Source organism: Mesocricetus auratus, unplaced genomic scaffold (assembly GCF_017639785.1).
Source record: "Mesocricetus auratus isolate SY011 unplaced genomic scaffold, BCM_Maur_2.0 Super-Scaffold_6730, whole genome shotgun sequence".
Classification (NCBI taxonomy): Eukaryota; Metazoa; Chordata; class Mammalia; order Rodentia; family Cricetidae; genus Mesocricetus; species Mesocricetus auratus.
The window spans coordinates 85,308,805-85,328,172 of NW_024429184.1; the positions used below are offsets into that span (position 1 = coordinate 85,308,805).

Below are 19,368 nucleotides of genomic sequence, written 5' to 3' on the forward strand. Positions count from 1 at the left end.
TGACTATTTTGACCTTACTGCCCAGCATTGCAGTGGTGCACAGATGGAATCTTTTGTTTAGGGCCTCATTGTAGATCAGTTGATATAAATCTCTAAGGTCTTGCTTTCCAAATGTTTATAGATTTTTTTAAGGAATAGTAAGTGCCATATTGAGAGGAAAAAATCAAAGGATTCTGACATTTATTGTGTGTAATCATAGGACTACTGTGTTCAAACTGTATTTGTGCTATGTTGTATTACTCACAGTTCTCTAGTCTAAGGAAAAATTTACTATTATGTGTTGGTGCTTCTACAGAAAGAGTTAACCAAAAGAACACAGGCATTGCTAGTCTTTTGGAAAGGCACAAAAGCAATACACACCAAGGTTTAGAGGCCAATGCACTGATTATGATTTCACTAAGCCAGTCTGCTTCCTGGAGTGGTTTTGTTATGCTAATCTCATTTTTGCAATCATCCTTGCTTTGGACCATTTTCATAAGTCTCTAAAAGATGAGGGACTCTTTTATACTAAGTGTTTGAAGATAAAACAACAAAACAAAAAAACAGCAACAGCTGTAAAGTTACAGAAGATATCCTCAGTGTGTAAATTCATGACAGAAATTCCACAGTGCATGCACTCACCCTGGGAAATGACCCATACAGAACGGAAAAGAGCTCTGTCATTTAACACACTGGACACAGATTCCTACTACCCTACTACCACCCAGGACCTAGGCCATTCTTTCTCCTCTTTCGAGTGAAGTGTATCATGAGGTCATTGGAGCAGCATTTAGAAAAGACCACTTAGAGGAGTCATTTACACATAGTTTGCCCCCCCCAATAGCCCCTTCCAGAGAACTGTAGGAAGAGGGGGACCATACAGGCTCCTAAAAATATTTAGTTTCCCCAATACAGAATTCAAAAGGATATTTTCAAATCAGATAATAGAAATGGTTTCCACAAAAGAATGTAAGTGTGGAAGGGGATTTATGTATGAAGATGGTAGAACTTGCTGTTTGGTTCCTAGGCCATGGACACACCCAGACTTTGGCTCCTTGGAGACTAGTGGGCCTGTCTGAGCATCATTGTGAACCTCTTCCTGGTCCAGTAGTAGTGCCTGCTCCCCTCACTTTCTGCTCTTTCTGTTTCTGCTTAAATATACTTCCAAAGGGAAGTGTTCTTATTTTAAATGACTACCCTGTTTAAATCACCAATGTATAATTATTACTATATATCACCCTGTCTAAAAGGAGTTAAGTCATACTGGCAATTGCCTGTCTCTGTAGGCAGCTTAATATTTTCCTTACAAAAACAGACATCTCTAACTTTCTTTTCTTTCCTGTCAATAGAATGTATGCTTTTTTATAGTTCTGGGGATAGTCCCCAGAGCCTCAAGCATGTAAGGCAGGTGCTTTACCACCAAGACACATCTCCACCTTGTTAGACATTTTTAGGAAAATAGGGGTGTTTATTTTGGCTGTTGTTGTTGTTTCCCAATTCTTTCCTTCTTCCCTGTGTGCATTACTACACCTTCCTGTATCTCCAGCATCTATCTATGCGTCTACCAATCAAGGGCCATTCAACAATATTCCTTGTATAAATAAATGTGTAAGTCTTACCTGAGAACTCAACTGGGTGAAATGTAGTTACCTACAGTTATTTAGTTATTTCTCCTCCTCCTCCTCCTCATCCTTCTCCTCCTGTTCCTCCTCCTGTTTTCTTCTTCTTCTTCTTCTTCTTCTTCTTCTTCTTCTTCTTCTTCTTCTTCTTCTTCTTCTTCTTCTTCTTCTCCTTCTCCTTCTCCTTCTCCTTCTCCTTCTCCTTCTCCTTCTCCTTCTCCTTCTTCTTCTTCTTCTTCTTCTCCTTCTTCTCCTTCTTCTCCTTCTTCTCCTTCTCCTTCTTCTCCTTCTCCTCCTCCTCTTCTTCTCCTCCTTCTCCTCATCCTCCTCCTCCTACTTCCTCCCCCTCCTCATCCTCTTCCACCTCCTTCTCTTCTCCTTCCCCTTCTTTTCCCTCCCTCCCTCCCTCCCTCTTTCTTTCTTTCTTTCCTTCCTTCCTCTTCTTTCTTTATCCTTTCCCTTTCCCATGTTTAATGTCTTTTTGGAGTAACTATGTATGCAATGTCTTGTACATATTTAAGTTGTATATTTGCCTAACTTATCATGGGTGGTACATATAAAATTTTACCATCATGAACATATTGACCTCTTGATGTTTCTCTTTCCATTTTCAATTATTGACCCCCCCTTACAGGCACCAAGTTGTCACTAGAAAATCATATGGTATATTTTCATTTTACTCCAGCATTCCTTTTACTTGACATAATAATTTGAGTTTTTATTAGATGTATATAATTGTTTTGTTGGCGGTTTGGTTCTTTAGTGAGTTATAGCTAAGTGTGTAGGTATGTCACATGTCTTTACTCATCTGCCAGAAAACATTTGTTTGTCTTGATTTTAGCTTTGTCTCTTATAAAGATGTGATAAAAAACATAAAAACTTACCTGTGTACAAAAAGCTTTGGTGTCCCTTCAGCAGCAACTAAGCAATTGAATAGCTTGATCATATGACAAATGTATGTTCAAATGCTTAAGAAATTGTCAGTTTTCCAATGTGGTTTCATCACTTTTCTTGTCCTATCTGGAATGTGTGAATCAGTTCAGCTATTCCAAATCTTCAGTACTGGGCAGTCTTTCTGATTTCCACTATTCTAATGGATAGTGGGTGGCTAGTTTCTAGTGCTTTTACATTGCAATTTTCTAACTACTAATGTATTAAGCATCTTTTGTGTGTATATATTTTATTTAATAAAGTAACTCCTGAATAACTTTTGCCTGTTTCTATCATATTTTTGTCCTATATTTTAATAGTAGTCTGGGCTTTAACAAGTTTATACATCTTGTGGAGGGCTTCTCTAATTCCACAGCTGTGGTGGTTTGAATGAGAAATGGCCCAGCCTGCCACCAGAGTCTTGGGCATTTGAACACTTGCTCTCTGGTTGATGGCACTAAGGTTGCAGCCTTAGCATAGTCTTCCTGGAGGAAGTAGATCATTAGGGGGTGGGCTTTGAGGTGAAAAAGGCCTCTATGATTTTCAGTTCACTCCTCTGCTTCATGCTAGCTGTTCAAGATGTGCTATCAGCTTCTATCTCCTGCTATCATACTGTCTCCACCAGTATCGACTCTACCTATATGGAACAGTAAGACAAAATAAACCTTTTATTCTATAATTTGCATCAGTCATGGTATTTTATCACAGCAACAGATGCAGATACCCACAGCCAAATATTAGGCAGAGCTCAGGAAATCCTGCAGAAGAGGGCGAGAAAGTCAGAAAGAGCCAAGGAAGCCAAGGACACCAGGAGAACACAGTCCATGGAATCAATTAATCTGGGGTCATAGGGCTCACAGAGATTGAACCAAAATCAGGGGGAATGCCTGGGTTTAACCTCTGCCATTTGTATGTATGTTACAGTTGTGTAGCTTGGTGTCCTTATGGGATTCATAACTCTTGGAGCAGGACTTATCCCTCATTCTTTTGCCTGTTCTTGGAACCCTTTTCCTCCTATTAGGTTGCCTCATGCAGCTTTGACATAAGGGAGTATGAATAGTCCTATTATAAGTTTGATATGACTTAGTTAGTTGATATCCATGGGAAGCCCTTTTTAGAATAGTGGGTCTAGGGGAAAGAGGAGGTGGAAAGGGACTAGGTCGAGAGGAGAGAAGGGAAACTTCAATATATTGTATGAGAGAAGAATTTAAAAATTCTTTGCAACATTTCCAGGACTGCAATACCTGGATGTATTTATAAATACATCACTTTACTTCACCTGTAAATGTCCTTAATTACTTAAATGATAACACTTATATTTCATACAGCATGTGGGCCAACTGGAAACATCTTTCCTGAGATGATAACCAAAAGTCTAAGGGAAAGTTTCCTTTTGAGTGACTGCACTGGCTACCTAGTATTATGTCAACTTAATACAAGCTAGAGTCATCAGAGATGAGGGAGCCTCAACTGAGAACATGCCTCCAAAAGATACAGCTGTAAGTCATTTTCTTAATTAGTGATCAATGAAGGAGGGCCCAGCATGTTGTAGGTGGTCTTGGACCCATAAGAGAGCAGGCTGAGGAAGCCATGAGAAGCAAGCCAGTAAGCAGCATGCCTCCATGGTCTCTGCATCAGCTTCTGCCTCCACATTCCTGCCCTGTTTGAGTTCCTGTCCTGACATCCTTCAATGATGAACAGCAATAGGAATTGTAATCTGAATAAACCTGTTTCTCCCCAAGTTGCTTTGGTCATGGGGTTTCATCATAGAAATTTTAACCCTAAGACAATGACCCAGTAGCCATCTGTTCAACTGAAGCATAGTCTACTTTCCCGAATGTCAGGGTTTCCTTTTCTTTCTTTCTTTCTTTCTTTCTTTCTTTCTTTCTTTCTTTCTTTCTTCCTTCCTTCCTTCCTCCCTCCCTCCCTCCCTCCCTCCCTCCCTCCCTCCCTCCCTCTCTCTCTCTCTCTCTCTCTCTCTCTCTCTCTCTCTTTCTTTCTTTCTTTCTTTCTTCCAGAGTGGGAAAGCTTTGTGGAGAGAAGAGGGAAGGCTCAAGTGTGTCTAAATCAAAGCTTTTGGTGTGGAAAGCCACAGCTAAGTTATACAGACACTGCATACCCCATGTGGTTGGTGGGAGGTGTCTACATTTAGGCCTCTCTGGTCAAATCATAAGTTGGAAGGAAGAATAGGGCAACTGCCAGTTATTAAGTTAGTCCCGGTATATTTGGGTTATTTTTTGCAGGGGCTGTTGAATGGCTTTCAGCACCTTAACCAGAGAGGACTGTCTGGATTCTTACAAGTCTGTCTTAGAGATGACATCCTGACCATCTACATCTAGGTAATGAATTGGTTTCATGGTGCCTGCTACAGGAAGCGGTTTCTAGTCCTATTTGTACCTTCTAACGGTTGCATGCTTTTCAGTGTCTTCCTTAACAAGAATCATTGAGGACCTGAAAACAAATGTGAATTTTGCTGTTGTGCATTATCTCCTGGTCTTGAGCGTCAATATTTCTATAGTTAGAGTTTGTGTTAACTGATAGCATCCAGAAGCCTCACCTTAAATGAAGGCATGCATCAGAATTTGAGCACATGGTCACAAAAACACCAGGCATCACATTCCAGCTCATGAATTATGATTCTTCCTGGCAGTAGACAGGAGCCAGTGTTCCTGGCTGTGTACAGGTTCTATCCTTCTACCTAATTATTTTAGACAACATTAATATCAAGAAGAAAATAAGTAAAAAAGCACCATGCACCACTTGTATCATCCATGTGTTTATGGATGAATTTCTGAAGAACAATGGCCTTCTAAGGTAGTGCAAGACAACCATATTTCCGTGAGTCCCAACCTCAGAGGCAAGCATTAGCTGCTGGATGAGCCCAGAAGAATCCACTTGACACTCTTCTCATTAATCAGTAGAGATCAGTTCTCCCACTGACAATGGTTCAGGAGATGAGACTGTGTCATAGTAAGATGTTTATTATCTAAAGGCCAAATTTAAATATGCCATTCATTCATACATATTTACATACTTCCTTTCACTTATACATATAAAAATCGCTGTCAAAGCTCAAATCTGGAAACCTTAAATGAGTCCCTTTGGGAAAATATCTGAGGATATGGATTCACATTTTTTTTAGTTTAAAGCAGAATTCATCTTCCATCACAGGAAAGCACCTGGTTTCTTGGCCTTTTAAGTTATAAAACAGAAAAAAAAAGTTTCTTCTCTCCAGTAGACATTTGTTGAACTTCCTGGAAAATCACCTTCCTATAATTTTATTGACGTATAATAAGTTACATTTAAATAAACACTGGCATGATGTCATTTTAACTTGGAAGCTGAAACTGCATTTCAAGGAATAAATAAGATCCGCATAGTCCTTCTCCATCAGAAGAACTTCATCCCGCTTGTTCACTTCCGTAGCCTGATCAACATCAGATAGGGAGAGGCAACTTCAGGCTTCAATTCGCTGCAGAAAATACAATAAATATTATCAAAATGGAACAAGGCATAGTCTAGTAATACAATGACTATACCACCATCATCCCTACCTCAACTGCCACCATACTGTGAAATCTGATCTCAGAGATAACCATTAATGTATTTATTGTGATGGATTCCCCATGAGAATCACGCTGGGGATTCATTCATCAGCAGCAATTTTAGCTTGGTTGTATAGGACAAGTATGAGGAGGAGTGAGAAGGAAGCAGAGAGTTAGTACCACTTGATGGTACTATGCCACAGAGTGAACTGAAGATGAGAAAACTCAAACACCTGTTCCTGAAGTGTGTTGTGGTTCTGTACGTTTCTTGGAGCCTAAACCTTCTCCTTTACTGTGTGAGTGTAGTATGTAAAACTTTTCATATATGTGCTTAAGTATATATGTATGCATCTATATATGCATGCATTTGTTTTATTTTTCATTATGGACTCTTATCTCAAGTAGAGCACAAGAAACATCTCTATGCCTTAATGGTTCAGGGGTTAAAAATCTTGTGTATATGTAATGAGATACAGAAAAGAACATTGTTTTGGGGGGGATATGACTGATTTGTCCAGACAAGTTTAAAATGTTATCACCCTCAAATTTTAATTGCATTGTATGGTGGCAAATCCACACTTACCTTACTAAATCATATTAGAATTACATTTTTAAAGCAGCTTTTTTGAGAATAAAGATCACACTTTATTCCCTTAACATTGTAATTTCCATGCTGGCCTCCCAGCTGTCCGTCTGGTCCAGACGCCCTGAGTGTGAGAGTCAGTGAGGAGGCCTGAGCAACCTATGGGGCCCTGGGCAGTAGATCAGTGTTTATCCATGGCATACAAATGGACTTCGTGTGTCCATAACACAAAGAGGGATGCTCTCTCAGCCCGGACTCTTAGGGGAGTGCCTGGACCCTGCCCTGAGTGAAATGGCAGACTCTAGATATCCCCTATGTGGAAGGAAGTGGCAATAGGGTGGGAGGCTGGGGAGGAAGATGGAGGGGTGCGAGGGGGGGGGAAGGAGAGGGAACTGGGATTGACATGTGAAGCAAGCTATTTAAAATTAAAATAATAATAAAAAATTTTAAAAAAACATAATTTCTATTTTTAAAAAACACAGAACATCCAGTTTCAACATTTCAATTAAGAAATTTCCCTTAGTTGACTTTTTCTAAGTCATATAAAGAAAACAAACTCTTTAAAAATATAATCTTAAAGCCAGGCAGTGGTGATGCACATCTATAACCAAGTGCTTGGGAGGCAGAGGCAGGCAGATATCTGGGAGTTAGAGGCCAGCCTAGTCTACAGAGTGGGTTTCGGGATAGCCAGTACTGTTACACAGAGAAACCCTATCTCCATAACCTCCCCCCAAAAGTAAAATCTTAAGGTGTTAATTAATTGTAGCTAAAAGCCATCACCAAAGACCATTCTCTCCAGCACACCCCTGTGTCAGCCAGATTTGCAGCATCAATGAAAAGTCATTGTAAAAAGAAACCAGTGCTTCCTCCACAACGCCATGCTGGTTCTGCTCCCTACAGTGTCCAAGTGGCTTGACTATGGCAGAAAGCTCACCAACTTCCAAGAAAGAGTTACACAAGGCAGGGAAATGAACACTGACCGTCCTCCCTTCTCCAGGAAAGCCCACCTCTTTGAGTGCCTCTAGGGCTTCATTTATTTCTTTTTAGAAGTTTCCATGCTAGTGACCAATAAATTTGAGAATTTAGCACCTTGGCATCTGAGAAGATGTGATTCAAAGTGGCTTCATCTCTACTCTCTAATTATGCACATCAGCAAACTGAGTCATTGATGCTAGGAGTTTTAGAGAGAGATGAATCTGTCTGAATTCCTAGACTAATGTTAATCATAGTGGGTCTGATTTGCCACCTCAGGGCCTGTGTCTAAGAGTCAAAGAAAATGAGATTCTTACGTGTAGGGACCAGAATTCAAAAGCAGCTACAACAGGAAGTTTTTAATCACGTTGATTCGTGTAATTACAGGCTATGCTTTCTCTTAAGTGATCATTTCCTAAGGCTTATGGAAATGAGGTTCGAGCCCAGATTCAAATTCTGAATCAGCCAGCAATAATAAATATACACAAAGAAATTTGTCTGATTTTAAGTATCATCTTGATTGCTTCCTCGGGTCATCATCACTGCTTTAAATCATCCATTGGTAGCTGGTAGTTGCTTAAGTTACATGGTCTTAGCAGTACAGAAAATAAAAAGAAATAGGAGGACCTCGTGGTTTCCTGGGAATATTTACAATCTATTTGGTTGACAGCTGACAAAAAATTCTAGTAAGTAAAAACAACTAGTGATTAAAATATCCACTAATGGCACAAAGAACAGAGCAGTTGAGTAAGAAGGAGAATGCAGGAAATTTGTGTGTAATATTTGAAAAAAAAGTGCTAAAGTTAAGGTTGAGCATGGTGTAAGGCAGAAGAGAGGGTTGAAAGACATGCAATGAATACACTTACTTAATAAGTGTTAATATATCCACTTTCCAGTACACAATTGTGTATAAAAGAACAATTCTGAACAGTATTTAGGCAATAGATGGTGTGATGATTAATCACCATTATGAACCTGACACACTTCTGAGGATCTCTTTCGGGCCTTTTCTAGACATGATTTAAGGTGGAAGACAGGGATGAAGGGAAAAGACCTTACCTTGTAGAGACAGCCTTAGATACTGATGTCTTAGGAGTTTCACTCCAATGTGCCACCTTGGTTTTTAGTTCCTTATTCTAAAATTGGAAGGCAAAAGGTGCAGAGATCAGACAACAAATCCACATGTTGCCTAAACTTCCACATTTCCACTCTACTCCCCACCTGCCTCATGCCTATAGAGTAAACTTGTTGTGGTTATTCCATTAGAACTCCAAGGGAATGGTTATGCTGTTGATGAGGAAAATATCTATCTACTGAAGAAAATAAATTGGACACCATAAAGACACTTGCTATATGATTCCAAGCCTTGTCTATAAATGGAAACAAAATACACAGCCTGGGGTTCAGCTGTACTCAGAGAATCCAAACAAGCACTGAAGGGTAATGTGACATCATTGGGAAGAGTTTGTAACCAGCTCACATGTTTCCATGAGGGGCAGCACAGGTGTTTATGTCCCCATTAACTGGAGGTATGGGGGTTCCACAATGCATGCCTGAAACTGGAATATAAAGGCAGAAAGACAGAGAAAAAGACACACTTTTCTGATTCGACTACTGGACCTCCAAGACAATTAAACCATTGCACAGCATCTAGAAGAAGTTATAATAAACTCATTAGATGACAAATATCTTCCTTGAAGGGACTCCACTTTCTGAGGGATTTCCTGTCCTCCCTGTGAGACAGAGAGAATCTATCATGAAAAGCCAGGAAAGGGTTTACAGGAGAGAGAATGAGTGGATGGGAACAAAAACTTGCCTTATCACAGGAAATTAAAGTATGCTGTTTCTGTTTTTTATTTTATTTAGATTTTTAAGTCGTTACAATAACATTTAATTTTAAATATGGTCACACATGATGAATTGTTAAGTCAAAACAAGTAGAATTTAATACAACTGTAAAATTACTTCAAGTTTTTTAAAAGTCAGTTCTTTATATAACTGCCATGTGGGAAGCTCTTGGTTTTGCAGTCATAGACAGTCTGGAAACCCAGATCACATCACTTTCCTAACCAATGTCCAAGAAAAGCCTCTCATTTTACACTGAGTTTTTTAAAAAACACTGAAAAGCATGACAATTCCAGGAGACTCTGAGATGTAATTAAGCTTGGAGGCAAAGTTGGGAAGCCAGAGCGGATGTGTATGAAGAAAAATAGAAAGAAAAGGACACCACAGGCCAGGAAAAGGTGTGGAACAAAGAGTCAAGAAGCCTCACCATCTAGCTCGAGGGCAGCCTTGACCAAGCCTCAGCACAAGATCTTTACCTGTTCTTCAAAACACTGAGTGTCCAGGGAAAATGTGGCTGAAACTTCACCACTTATTTAGTGTGTAAAGCTAGTAATGAAAAGTTAATACACTTGTTCAATGATAACTTAGTCACAAGTTAATAGTTATTGAAAGTAAGCTATAATTTCTCATGCACAGTAGATGCACATACACTGATAAAGACACTAAAGACACATACATGTATGCCAGGTTCAATGTACACTCAGACACAGGCAAATGCAGTTACAGACACACATGCAAAGTCACACAGGCACAGAATTATACACAAGCGTATGCCCACATAGTAATGTATCATTTACATGCAGGCGCACACTTACACACATATATCCACACATATGCCAACATTGAAACAGACAGTACAGTCTCTTCTTACCTGAGCTTCAAGTTTATTGACCTTTTCTTTCAAATTTTCGATGTTTTTATCTTGTTCCTTTAAAGTATTTTTTAATCCTTCCATCTAAGAACCAGGAAGAACAATAGGGAAATCTTGTCAAACCAAGATATGCAATGAATACACTTACTTAATGTGTAAGTTAATAAATCAAGAATTGCACAGCTTTCTGTGGTCAGACGATGTTCATGAAATAAAAACTAGATGCAGCCCACAGCATGAGCTGAGCCAGCAGACCTCTTAAGGTCACAAGCCAAATTGCCACTCAGGGAGGTGCTACTCTCCATTTTCATCTATAAGAGAAATCTACCTACAGAAATCCAACAGGTGCCTAGGTAGGGAAGGCTGCAGGTAGTACCATGTGTCTCATCCTGCAGAACTTGCCGAGGAATAAAGTGCAGACGATTTCCTGCTTTAAAATATTCCCTAGAGTCACTGCTTATGGGGATATAAAAATGTAACAGTCAAGTTTGATTGTATCTGGAATGCCAGCTACTCAAGAAGCTGGGGCAGGAGGATTCCATATTCAAGGCCAGTCTGGGTTGCATAGCAATTCCCAGACTACCTTTGTCAATTAAGGAAGACCCTGTTTCAAATTCAATGTAAAATAGGTCTGTTGCTATGACTGTGTTACAGCATTTTTAGCTAGCATGTGCAAGGAATAGGCAATCTATATAATACTAAAAAAAATCAATAGCACACACAACTGAAGCCCGATTTCTTAAGAAAGGTTTGAACCTCCTAATGCACAAAGTCTTCTCTCTAACAGAGAACAACATCTGACTCAGATCATTTATGCTTGCACAAAAAATCACTTGAATATCTAAAGAGCAGTTAAGCACAGTTTCTCAAACGTTCTTCATCTAGAACCTGACAGGTGTTGAAATTATAGGCAAGAGAAGTCCCAGTTAGGTTGCCTGAAAAATTAAAAGGATATGTTGGTGGGAAGGTGAGTCTCAGAACGCAGCCTGCCAGACTACCCAGGTGTGGTCTTCGCACTGTAAACCTGCCATCGACCTGATGTTGCCCTGACCTCCTCGATGATGCTGTGCAGGCTCTGGTGCTGGGAGTGGATCACGAACTGCAGATGACATATCTGCTCCTGGAGGATGGAAATCTCTGTTTGAAGATCCTGGCAACTGAGAATGCACAGAAAGGAGGAAGGAGTGAAGGAGTTTTTGCTACACTGGCCCTACCCTCCTGCTGTTGAGCCTTGTGCAGTAAAGGTCCCAGGGACCCGTATACCATACAGGAATCATGAAAAAGAATAGTCCTGGTCTCTGCTTGCATATGAACTTGAATAAGATATGTATTCAGGTTAAAAGCTGCTTCTGGGTAGGGAAATGGCTTAGTGGTTAAAAGTGCTTGCCCTACAGGCATAAAGGACCTGAGTTTGGATTCCCTGGAGCCATCTAGAACTGTGTATGGTAGCAAGCATGTGTAATCCCAGAGTTTCCACAGCCATGGAGGCTGAGACTGACAAATGGCTAAAAGCTCAAGAGCCCAGCCTACTTGTCACACAGAGAGGGAAACAAGGGCCCCTGTTTCTGTAACGCAGTCCTTTAAAAGACCCAGTTCCCAGCAGAAATGCAAACCTTGCAAGGCCGTGGGAAATATCAGCACCTAAATGTATAGTCAATCTGGTTTTTCTTTACATGTTCATGGGCAGAAGTATTGCAAAAGAAATGTGTGGATTGAACCAACCATGTTTCTAATCTAAATTTAAACTTAAAAATAAAAAAAATTAATTAAAAAAAAGAGGCAGAGAGAGATGAATCTCTGTGAGGTAGAGGCCTGCCTGGTCTATAGAGAAAGTTCCAGTACAGTCTTCAAAGCTATAGAGAAACCTTGTACCAAAAAAATGAGATTATTATTAATGCCAGGCAGTGTGGTGCACGCCTTTAATCCCAGCACTCTAGAGGTAGATGCAGATGGAAAAGAAAAAAGAAAAAAGAAATGTGTGTATATCTGCTCTTCATGGAGATGTTTGTGCTTCTAAGATTAGAACAGACCAGACTATGACCTTCCAGACATCTCATCATTTCTAAAATTTATGTTCAAGCAGCGGCTGCCACTGCACGAGTGCACAGCAACATCAGATTTTAGTTCTCTCTGGCCTTTAGCATGAGGCAGCCTCCTTGACAGGGCAAAGGAAGCTTGTGAGGACATTTCATGACACCCAGAGAAAGGTTTACATGCCAAAGGAAGAGGTGGGGAACTCAGACACCCACCAAAGGCTGTGGACTCTGGAGGTCTTCAAAAGAATGAGAGGAGTCAAAACCCAGAGAGTTAGCAACCATTGGCTTTCAGGGAGACTGGGGCCAGACAAGCTGGGCGACTGAGATGTCCTGTGATGCACAGATTGCTGGGAGGAAGAGATGTTGAGGAAATTCAGGGAATGGGAGGATGGGGAGTCTCAACCAAAGGACAGCCTCAGAAAGCCCAGTTCTGGGTCAGAGGACCAACCCAGCTAATACAGAAGCTAATGTTAAAATTTAAAAATTCCTCCAGTGAAGAAGGAAAAAGAAGAAAACAAGTAACAATGGCCTAGTTGGTGGTCAGAATTGGGTTTCCTCTGGGCAGTAAGGAGCCAGATGTCTGGGTGCTCTGTTAAGACAAAGGGCTTTATCACACATGTGTATGCCTTAGGGTTTTATAAACTTGACCCGAGGTAGGGTCATATGTGCAGAAGAAATGAAATTGACAAAGTGCCTCCATAAGACTGACCCGTAGGCAAGCCTGTGGGGTGTTTTCTTGATAAATGGTTAATGTGGGAGGGCCCAGAATGTTAGGACAGTGCCATCCCTAGGCAGGTTGTCCTGAGTGATAGGAGAAAGCAGGTGGGGCAAACCATGAAGAGCAAGCCAGTAAGCAGCATTCTTCCATGGCGGCTTCTTTATTGCCACTCAGGGGAGTAAGGAAACTAGACCGAGAGGCTATGAGAAGTTTCCAGAAATGAAAGAACAGGTATCAAAGCCCTCCATGGCAGCATGCAAGGCTCTGCTATGTATGGGAGTACTGAAGCCAAACAGCGTGACATCTTGTAAGGAGCTAGGCACTTAGGAGTACAGAGTCTGTCCTTGAAAAACCACAAGAAAGAATTACATTAATGCAAAGGTAGTTGTACTGTTAACTGCAAAATAATTTACACAAGATGATAGCAACAACAATATGAAGTTAATGCTACTTTTAAGAAAATAGATCTGCTCTTCTCTATACTTTTCTTATGTCTATCTAACCTCAGACTAAAAGAAATAGCTCATATTAGTGGTGCATTTACCAAGCTTTTATGGCTTCAATTTAAGAGTCCAATTCATACTGATTTCACTCTTTCTGTCACTCAGTAAAGTGAACAATGCCTCTTCTCACAACTCAGCAAGAAGGAAGGAAGGTAAGTGTTTGTGATGTCTACAACTTGAAAATGGAATAAGACTGGATGTTCAGTTACTTTTCTGGAAACACAGAGCACTCACTTTCCCAAGAATTTTTCAAAACCTCCACAAGAATATTTTGAGAATTTCATATAGAGTGCTCATATATGGCAGACAAGACACTTATTGTTGTTTTTGTTTGTTTGTTATTTGATTTTTAAAGGAAATTATCAAACACAGACTACCTAGACTCTTAAAGGAAGGAAAATTGTGTAAGTCCATTGATCTTTATATTTAAGGGCAAAAGGAGAAAAGAAAGAGAAAGAAGAAAAAAGAGAAAAGCCAAAAATAAACTTATCTAGTGACTGTAGGTGATGCCAGGGCTGAGCTGCTCTCTGAAATCCTTCTTTATCAAGATGAACAGTGATACACAGGTATCATATATCTGATCTCTTGGATTCTATATTTACTCACAGGGAGGAAGATAGGAAAAATAACAAATTAGCATGACAGATTATTCAAATTTAAATTTCTGCCTTTTATGGTCATTGTCATAAGTGGTCAAAAATGCATAGTTACCAGCCAGACAAAAAGCACAAAGTATAACGAAAGAGATGAAAATATAGATATAATAGTAAAGGGATGAGAAATAGTGGAAGTCAAGGAATATGGATGTCTGTGACTATATGATAATACAAATAAAGGACAATGAAAATCTGTCCCTCAGAGGCTCAAAATACTGCCTGAAAACATAGATTGAGAAGGCTGAGTTGGGGGAGGAATAGAGGGGAAAGCAATGAAAGAGATATCCTGATAGAGGGAGTCATTATGGGGCTAGGGGGAAACCCAGTGTTAGAGAAATTCTCAGAATCCACAAGAATGAACCCAGCTAAGACTCCTGGCACTAGTGGAGGGGATATCTGAAAGGGCCTTCCCCTTTAATCAGATTAGTGACAGCCCTAATTGTCATCATAGAACCTGCATCCAGTAACTGATGGAAGCAGATGCAGTGATCCACAGCCAAGCTTAGAATCAAAAGGAAAAGAAAAATCTAGAGAAATGTTATATGAGCCAGAACCTAACATTCCAGAGGATTTCCTGGTAGCAACTGAGCAGGACAGCTGCTATGATGACCATAAGCCTCATGAGTAAAGACTGGGACGTAACAGATTGAAAACTATGACTATGAAAACAAGGCACAACAAACTATGACTGCTTTTCATAGTTTTTCTTTCATTTTCTATGAAATTTGAAGAGTGCCAGTCTATCATAGTTTCACTTGATGACTGGCCAGTTTGATACAGACTGTTGAAGAGACCCATTCACAAAGATAAAAGCATAAAGATACCTCCAACATCTTTGAGTAGATGGAGAAGCAACAGATTCACTCTTCAGAAGAATAAACTCCCCAAGTGGGTCTCTAAGACCCTGGCCCCTGATCACTCACAGGTAAGAAATAGAATGCAGGTCTGTTAATTCTAGGTATTTGATATCCCTTCTGCCTGAATCTGCCCTACTTTACCTGCTCCCTCTAGATGTATAAATCCCACCTGCCTACAGCCCGGCACACCCGTGAACAGGAAGCTGTCAGAAACTGCTTTTTAGGAGGTCAACTTTCAAACCTTTTCGATTGTGCATCATTGGACTTGAGTTGCAGCAGCTTGCTTTCCAAACACAATTTTCTCTCTAGGAGTGTTTTCTTTTCCTAGGAGAAAACAAGATACAGCTTTTGTTTGTGTGTATGTGTGTGTGCTTGCAAACTGTTCACAATAGCTATGTCTTGTGATACTAGAAATACAGTCTGTATCTGGGAGCTCATCTCATCCAAGCAAATACAATGTGCCACTGGGAAACCTGGCCAGGCAATGTTCTCTGTGTTTTAAAAGGAAATCAGAGTTGTGCCATGAGTATTGTTTAACATGGGCGTGGTGGTGCGAGTGGTTAATCTTTGCACTTTGGAGGTGGAGACAGGTGGATCAGGAGTTCAAGGTCAGCCTGGGCTGCATGAGATTGTGTCTCAAAATAAGCAGATATCTTCATAACTCCCTCATTTATCTTGAATGACAAAGCTTGCTCCTTCTCCAGCCCACTGCCAAAATGGAGCCCTTGCAGTGCAACCTCGCCCACCCACCTTGCCCGTGCCATCTGGAGTAAGAAGCCTGCGTGGCCTCGCCTGATGTGAATTCCCTTACCCCTGCACCTGCCTCTTCACCACATTAGGAGAGTTGTTGGTATCCAAGGACACCACTGCACACACTGTGATGTTTCCACCTGCTCTCACAGCATCTGTCGCTATGTAGTAAACAGGTAAATGGACGCTTAATGAGGGCTCGAGGCCACAAATGTTAAAGCTACTTCCTAATGAGGAACCAGGAGAAACTATAAGACTGAGAAAGAGTATCTTTTAAAGTGAGGTGATTTAATTATTAAACCCAACTGCTCACCCCAAGGGAAAACTGACAAGTCCACAAAAGGCCAAGCTTGGGTAAGCAGAGTTTGAGTTGCTGATTGGAGCCAAGTTGGGGGGAAACAGGAAAGTCTGCAGAGAGGCAAAAATGGTATTGACAGTGTGGGCAGAACTGATAGAAATGTTTCAAAGCATGCCCAATGCTGTTTAACCCTAAAGGTTATAGTGTAATTGTCTTAAAGAATATTAATTCAATCTACCTAGACCGGTAATACAAGTCTATATTCTGTCCATTCCTATGACCCCCCCAACACTCAATGCTTATAAATGCCTTATAAAAACTAACTTTATTATCATACTGGCTCCACAATTAGTAGTAAATTGATTTCTAAAATGTATTATCTATTTATATGAGTCATATTTTTAACTTTATGGATATCCCTAAGTTAAGATGAAATAAATGGAGTGGAGACAACTGGTATAGGACGAGAAGCCTACTTGCTTCCCTGGCAGATAGTTGGACTTCAATACACAGTAATTTAAAGGTACCAATTACTTCATATCCTGTGTGAGTTGCTACTCTTAATTATGCTACCTTATTTAAGTAATTGTCTCAGAGCAATCTTGCCTCATAGAAATGATTCCATATTAACCCTTTCCGTGTTAGCCTCAAGTGTCTGCAAATAATTCCAGAGAGATCGTGGATATACCTTGAGGCTGATCTTGATGCCTGCACTCTCAAGGAAACACTATCACAGGCTATGTATTATGAACTTGTGGGTTGCAGAGAACATGCACACTTTCTCTTGATTAATGAATGCTCGCAATCAGGGTCAGAGACAGGGCAACTAACAAGAATGTGTTTTGCCGTAGCCAGGTTCTTGCATATGCCATGGCTCTTCATGGACCCTTCTTTGGAAACGTGTGAAATATCACTTGCCTAGCACACACTTCTTCCCAGTGCCTTCGTCAAGTGCATAACACCCCACTATGGGTATGATTTGTCTCTGAGAGTTCAAGATTTCCCTCTGAGAATTACCTGCTAAGCCATTTAACTGGCCCCAGAGCACATTCTTTATCCCACATTATAAAACAGATGGGTGTAATAGGGAGGATCATAAGTAGAAATGGAGATTATGGAAAGGTTTCTTGTTTGCTCTCTGTTCTTGTTTATAAAACATCGATGATGAAGTAGGTGGTCTCTGAAGTGCTTTTGAGCCCTTAGATTGTGGAGGGGCCAAATCAATGACACTGGCAAGCAAATGTGAACCAACAGAATCGCACTGCTGGCAAAAGGAACATATGCCATGCTAAAATGCTCTTACAGGGCGTTTCTGCTAGCTTCTTGCTGTGTGTTCGGAATTCATTCTCGCCGCATTCCTGATTAAAGGGGGACAGATGGCGGGGGTTTTAAGTAATGTCTTCATTACCAGACCTCACAGCACTAATGGCTATTTACTGGAGCAAGGCCTTGCTCAAGTGAGTAGCAAATGAATGCTTCTCGGGGAGCAGCCATGGCCAAAGCAGTGTTTCTCAGCCTTTCCAGGGAGGTGTGCTATTCATCTTCACTTCCATTTTGAACTTCCATCTGCCCCCACTAGTGCAGAAGGCTCAGCGCTCTCTTCTTTATTCCAATGTTCCCCACCCAGGAAATGTCCAACAGCCTGCTTCCTCATTATCTCCTGAGCCCAAGAAGGTGTCACCAAGCTTCGCTGCTTATTTTACTTATTTCCACACTTGTTTGGAAAATATGAAATAACGTTACGCTAAATGTGTTCTGAAACAACAGCCTTGCACATTGCTCCTCTATTCTATCATCATTCACTCCACTAACCAGAGAGACCCCAACAGGCTCCCTTAGCTATTCCTGAATAGGTTTTATAGAATAAACCTGGGAAGGTTGTCTCATGCCCTTGATGAGCATGGTATCCTATCTCCTCACTGTGTCACAGAGCTCTGAAAGAGAGTCACAATTACAGCCAATGTCAACACTCTTGGTCACACTGTTCTTAGGACCCTTAGGAGAATTAAAATGGGAAATCTGCAAAGTTCCTTACACTCAGCACAATCCAGTTACAAACATTTTAATTATCATAAATAGTGATTATTTCTAGTTCATTCACAAATATTAATATATATCCCATGCCCAGCTGTGGGCATCACATGGTGAGTACTCAAATATCTTGAAATAACAGTAGAATAAACACACCCAAGAGTCTGATAAGAGCTCATGCCTACAACTGAACTCCTAGAGTTGCTAGAAAAGGGACTTTCTTCCACTGTCCTCTTGTTACGTTTCTTAAACCCACAGGTGGCTATTAACCTTGCTCTGGGTTTTAGAGGTGGTGATCTCAATTCTGCTCTCCCATTTCAAGCTGGTTAATCAGTTGTTTGATTACATAATTCTATTTGCTGTACAGAACTATCTTCCTTCCCTCAATGAAAATATGCACTGTGGTATATTAGTCCCTCAAACCATCTACTACAATATAAAATATTATAACATTATCAGGCACTCAACAAATACTACAGCTTTTCCAAAACTCCTGAACTGGCATGCTTCCAAGGGATTCAGTGATTCTGGGAATGACAACAGTGGCCCACGGCAAAATAAAGATGTAGGTGAATGCTATCATTAGGCCCTGTTATATTTGTGTTCATATTAGGTCCTGTTATGTTTGTTGCTCATGTCATATGCCACATGACCTTCATTTGGACTATAGACTTAACAGTCACAGTGTTATCGAATTTTATATTATTGGGAAATATTTTAAAACTAATTCAACTTATTTTGGTCAGAGCATAGTTCTGAAAGGTTACACCCAGTAAGTGGAAGTTCTCTAGTGGCAAAGACCTCAGAAAACTCAAACAAGTAGAGGCTGAATAGACTAGGGGCCAATCAAGGAATACAATGAGATGGCGATGAAGGAGACATAATTTACTAGAACCCTAAGACTATGTTCTTATCCTATCTCAATTTAGTTTCTGAGATTCCCATTTGTTTTTACAGAAAAAGATTATGTTATTTATTTTGTCTGAATTCTGAATTTGAAGACACATACTTAAATTTATGTTATTTGTGTTGGTATTTGGAGTGCTAACCACTGGAAGCTATTCCATGAGGCTTTCACAGTTTTGCTCTCCACTGTTCTTCCCTAAGCAAACCTTTTGAGAGTTCTAATAGTCACAATTTTATTGCACATTTTGTAACCACTGTTTCTTATAAAC

The 19,368-nt window shown here is 40.3% G+C and overlaps 1 protein-coding gene across 6 annotated transcripts in view; it reads right to left on the reverse strand.

The window, feature by feature from the left end:
* Positions 1-5,493: 5,493 nt before the first annotated feature.
* Positions 5,494-19,368, reverse strand: part of Ccdc68 (coiled-coil domain containing 68) — a 36,476-nt gene continuing 22,601 nt past the window's right edge. For all 6 annotated transcript variants that reach the window (XM_005074613.4, XM_013116724.3, XM_021229816.2 and 3 more), the window contains 5 exons: positions 15,356-15,438; positions 11,396-11,501; positions 10,345-10,428; positions 8,688-8,764; positions 5,494-6,000 (listed from right to left, as the gene is read on the reverse strand). In XM_005074613.4, coding sequence (XP_005074670.1) covers positions 5,943-6,000; positions 8,688-8,764; positions 10,345-10,428; positions 11,396-11,501; positions 15,356-15,438 — 408 coding nt within the window. In that variant the 3' untranslated portion in view covers positions 5,494-5,942. The remainder of the gene's footprint in view (positions 6,001-8,687; positions 8,765-10,344; positions 10,429-11,395; positions 11,502-15,355; positions 15,439-19,368) is intronic.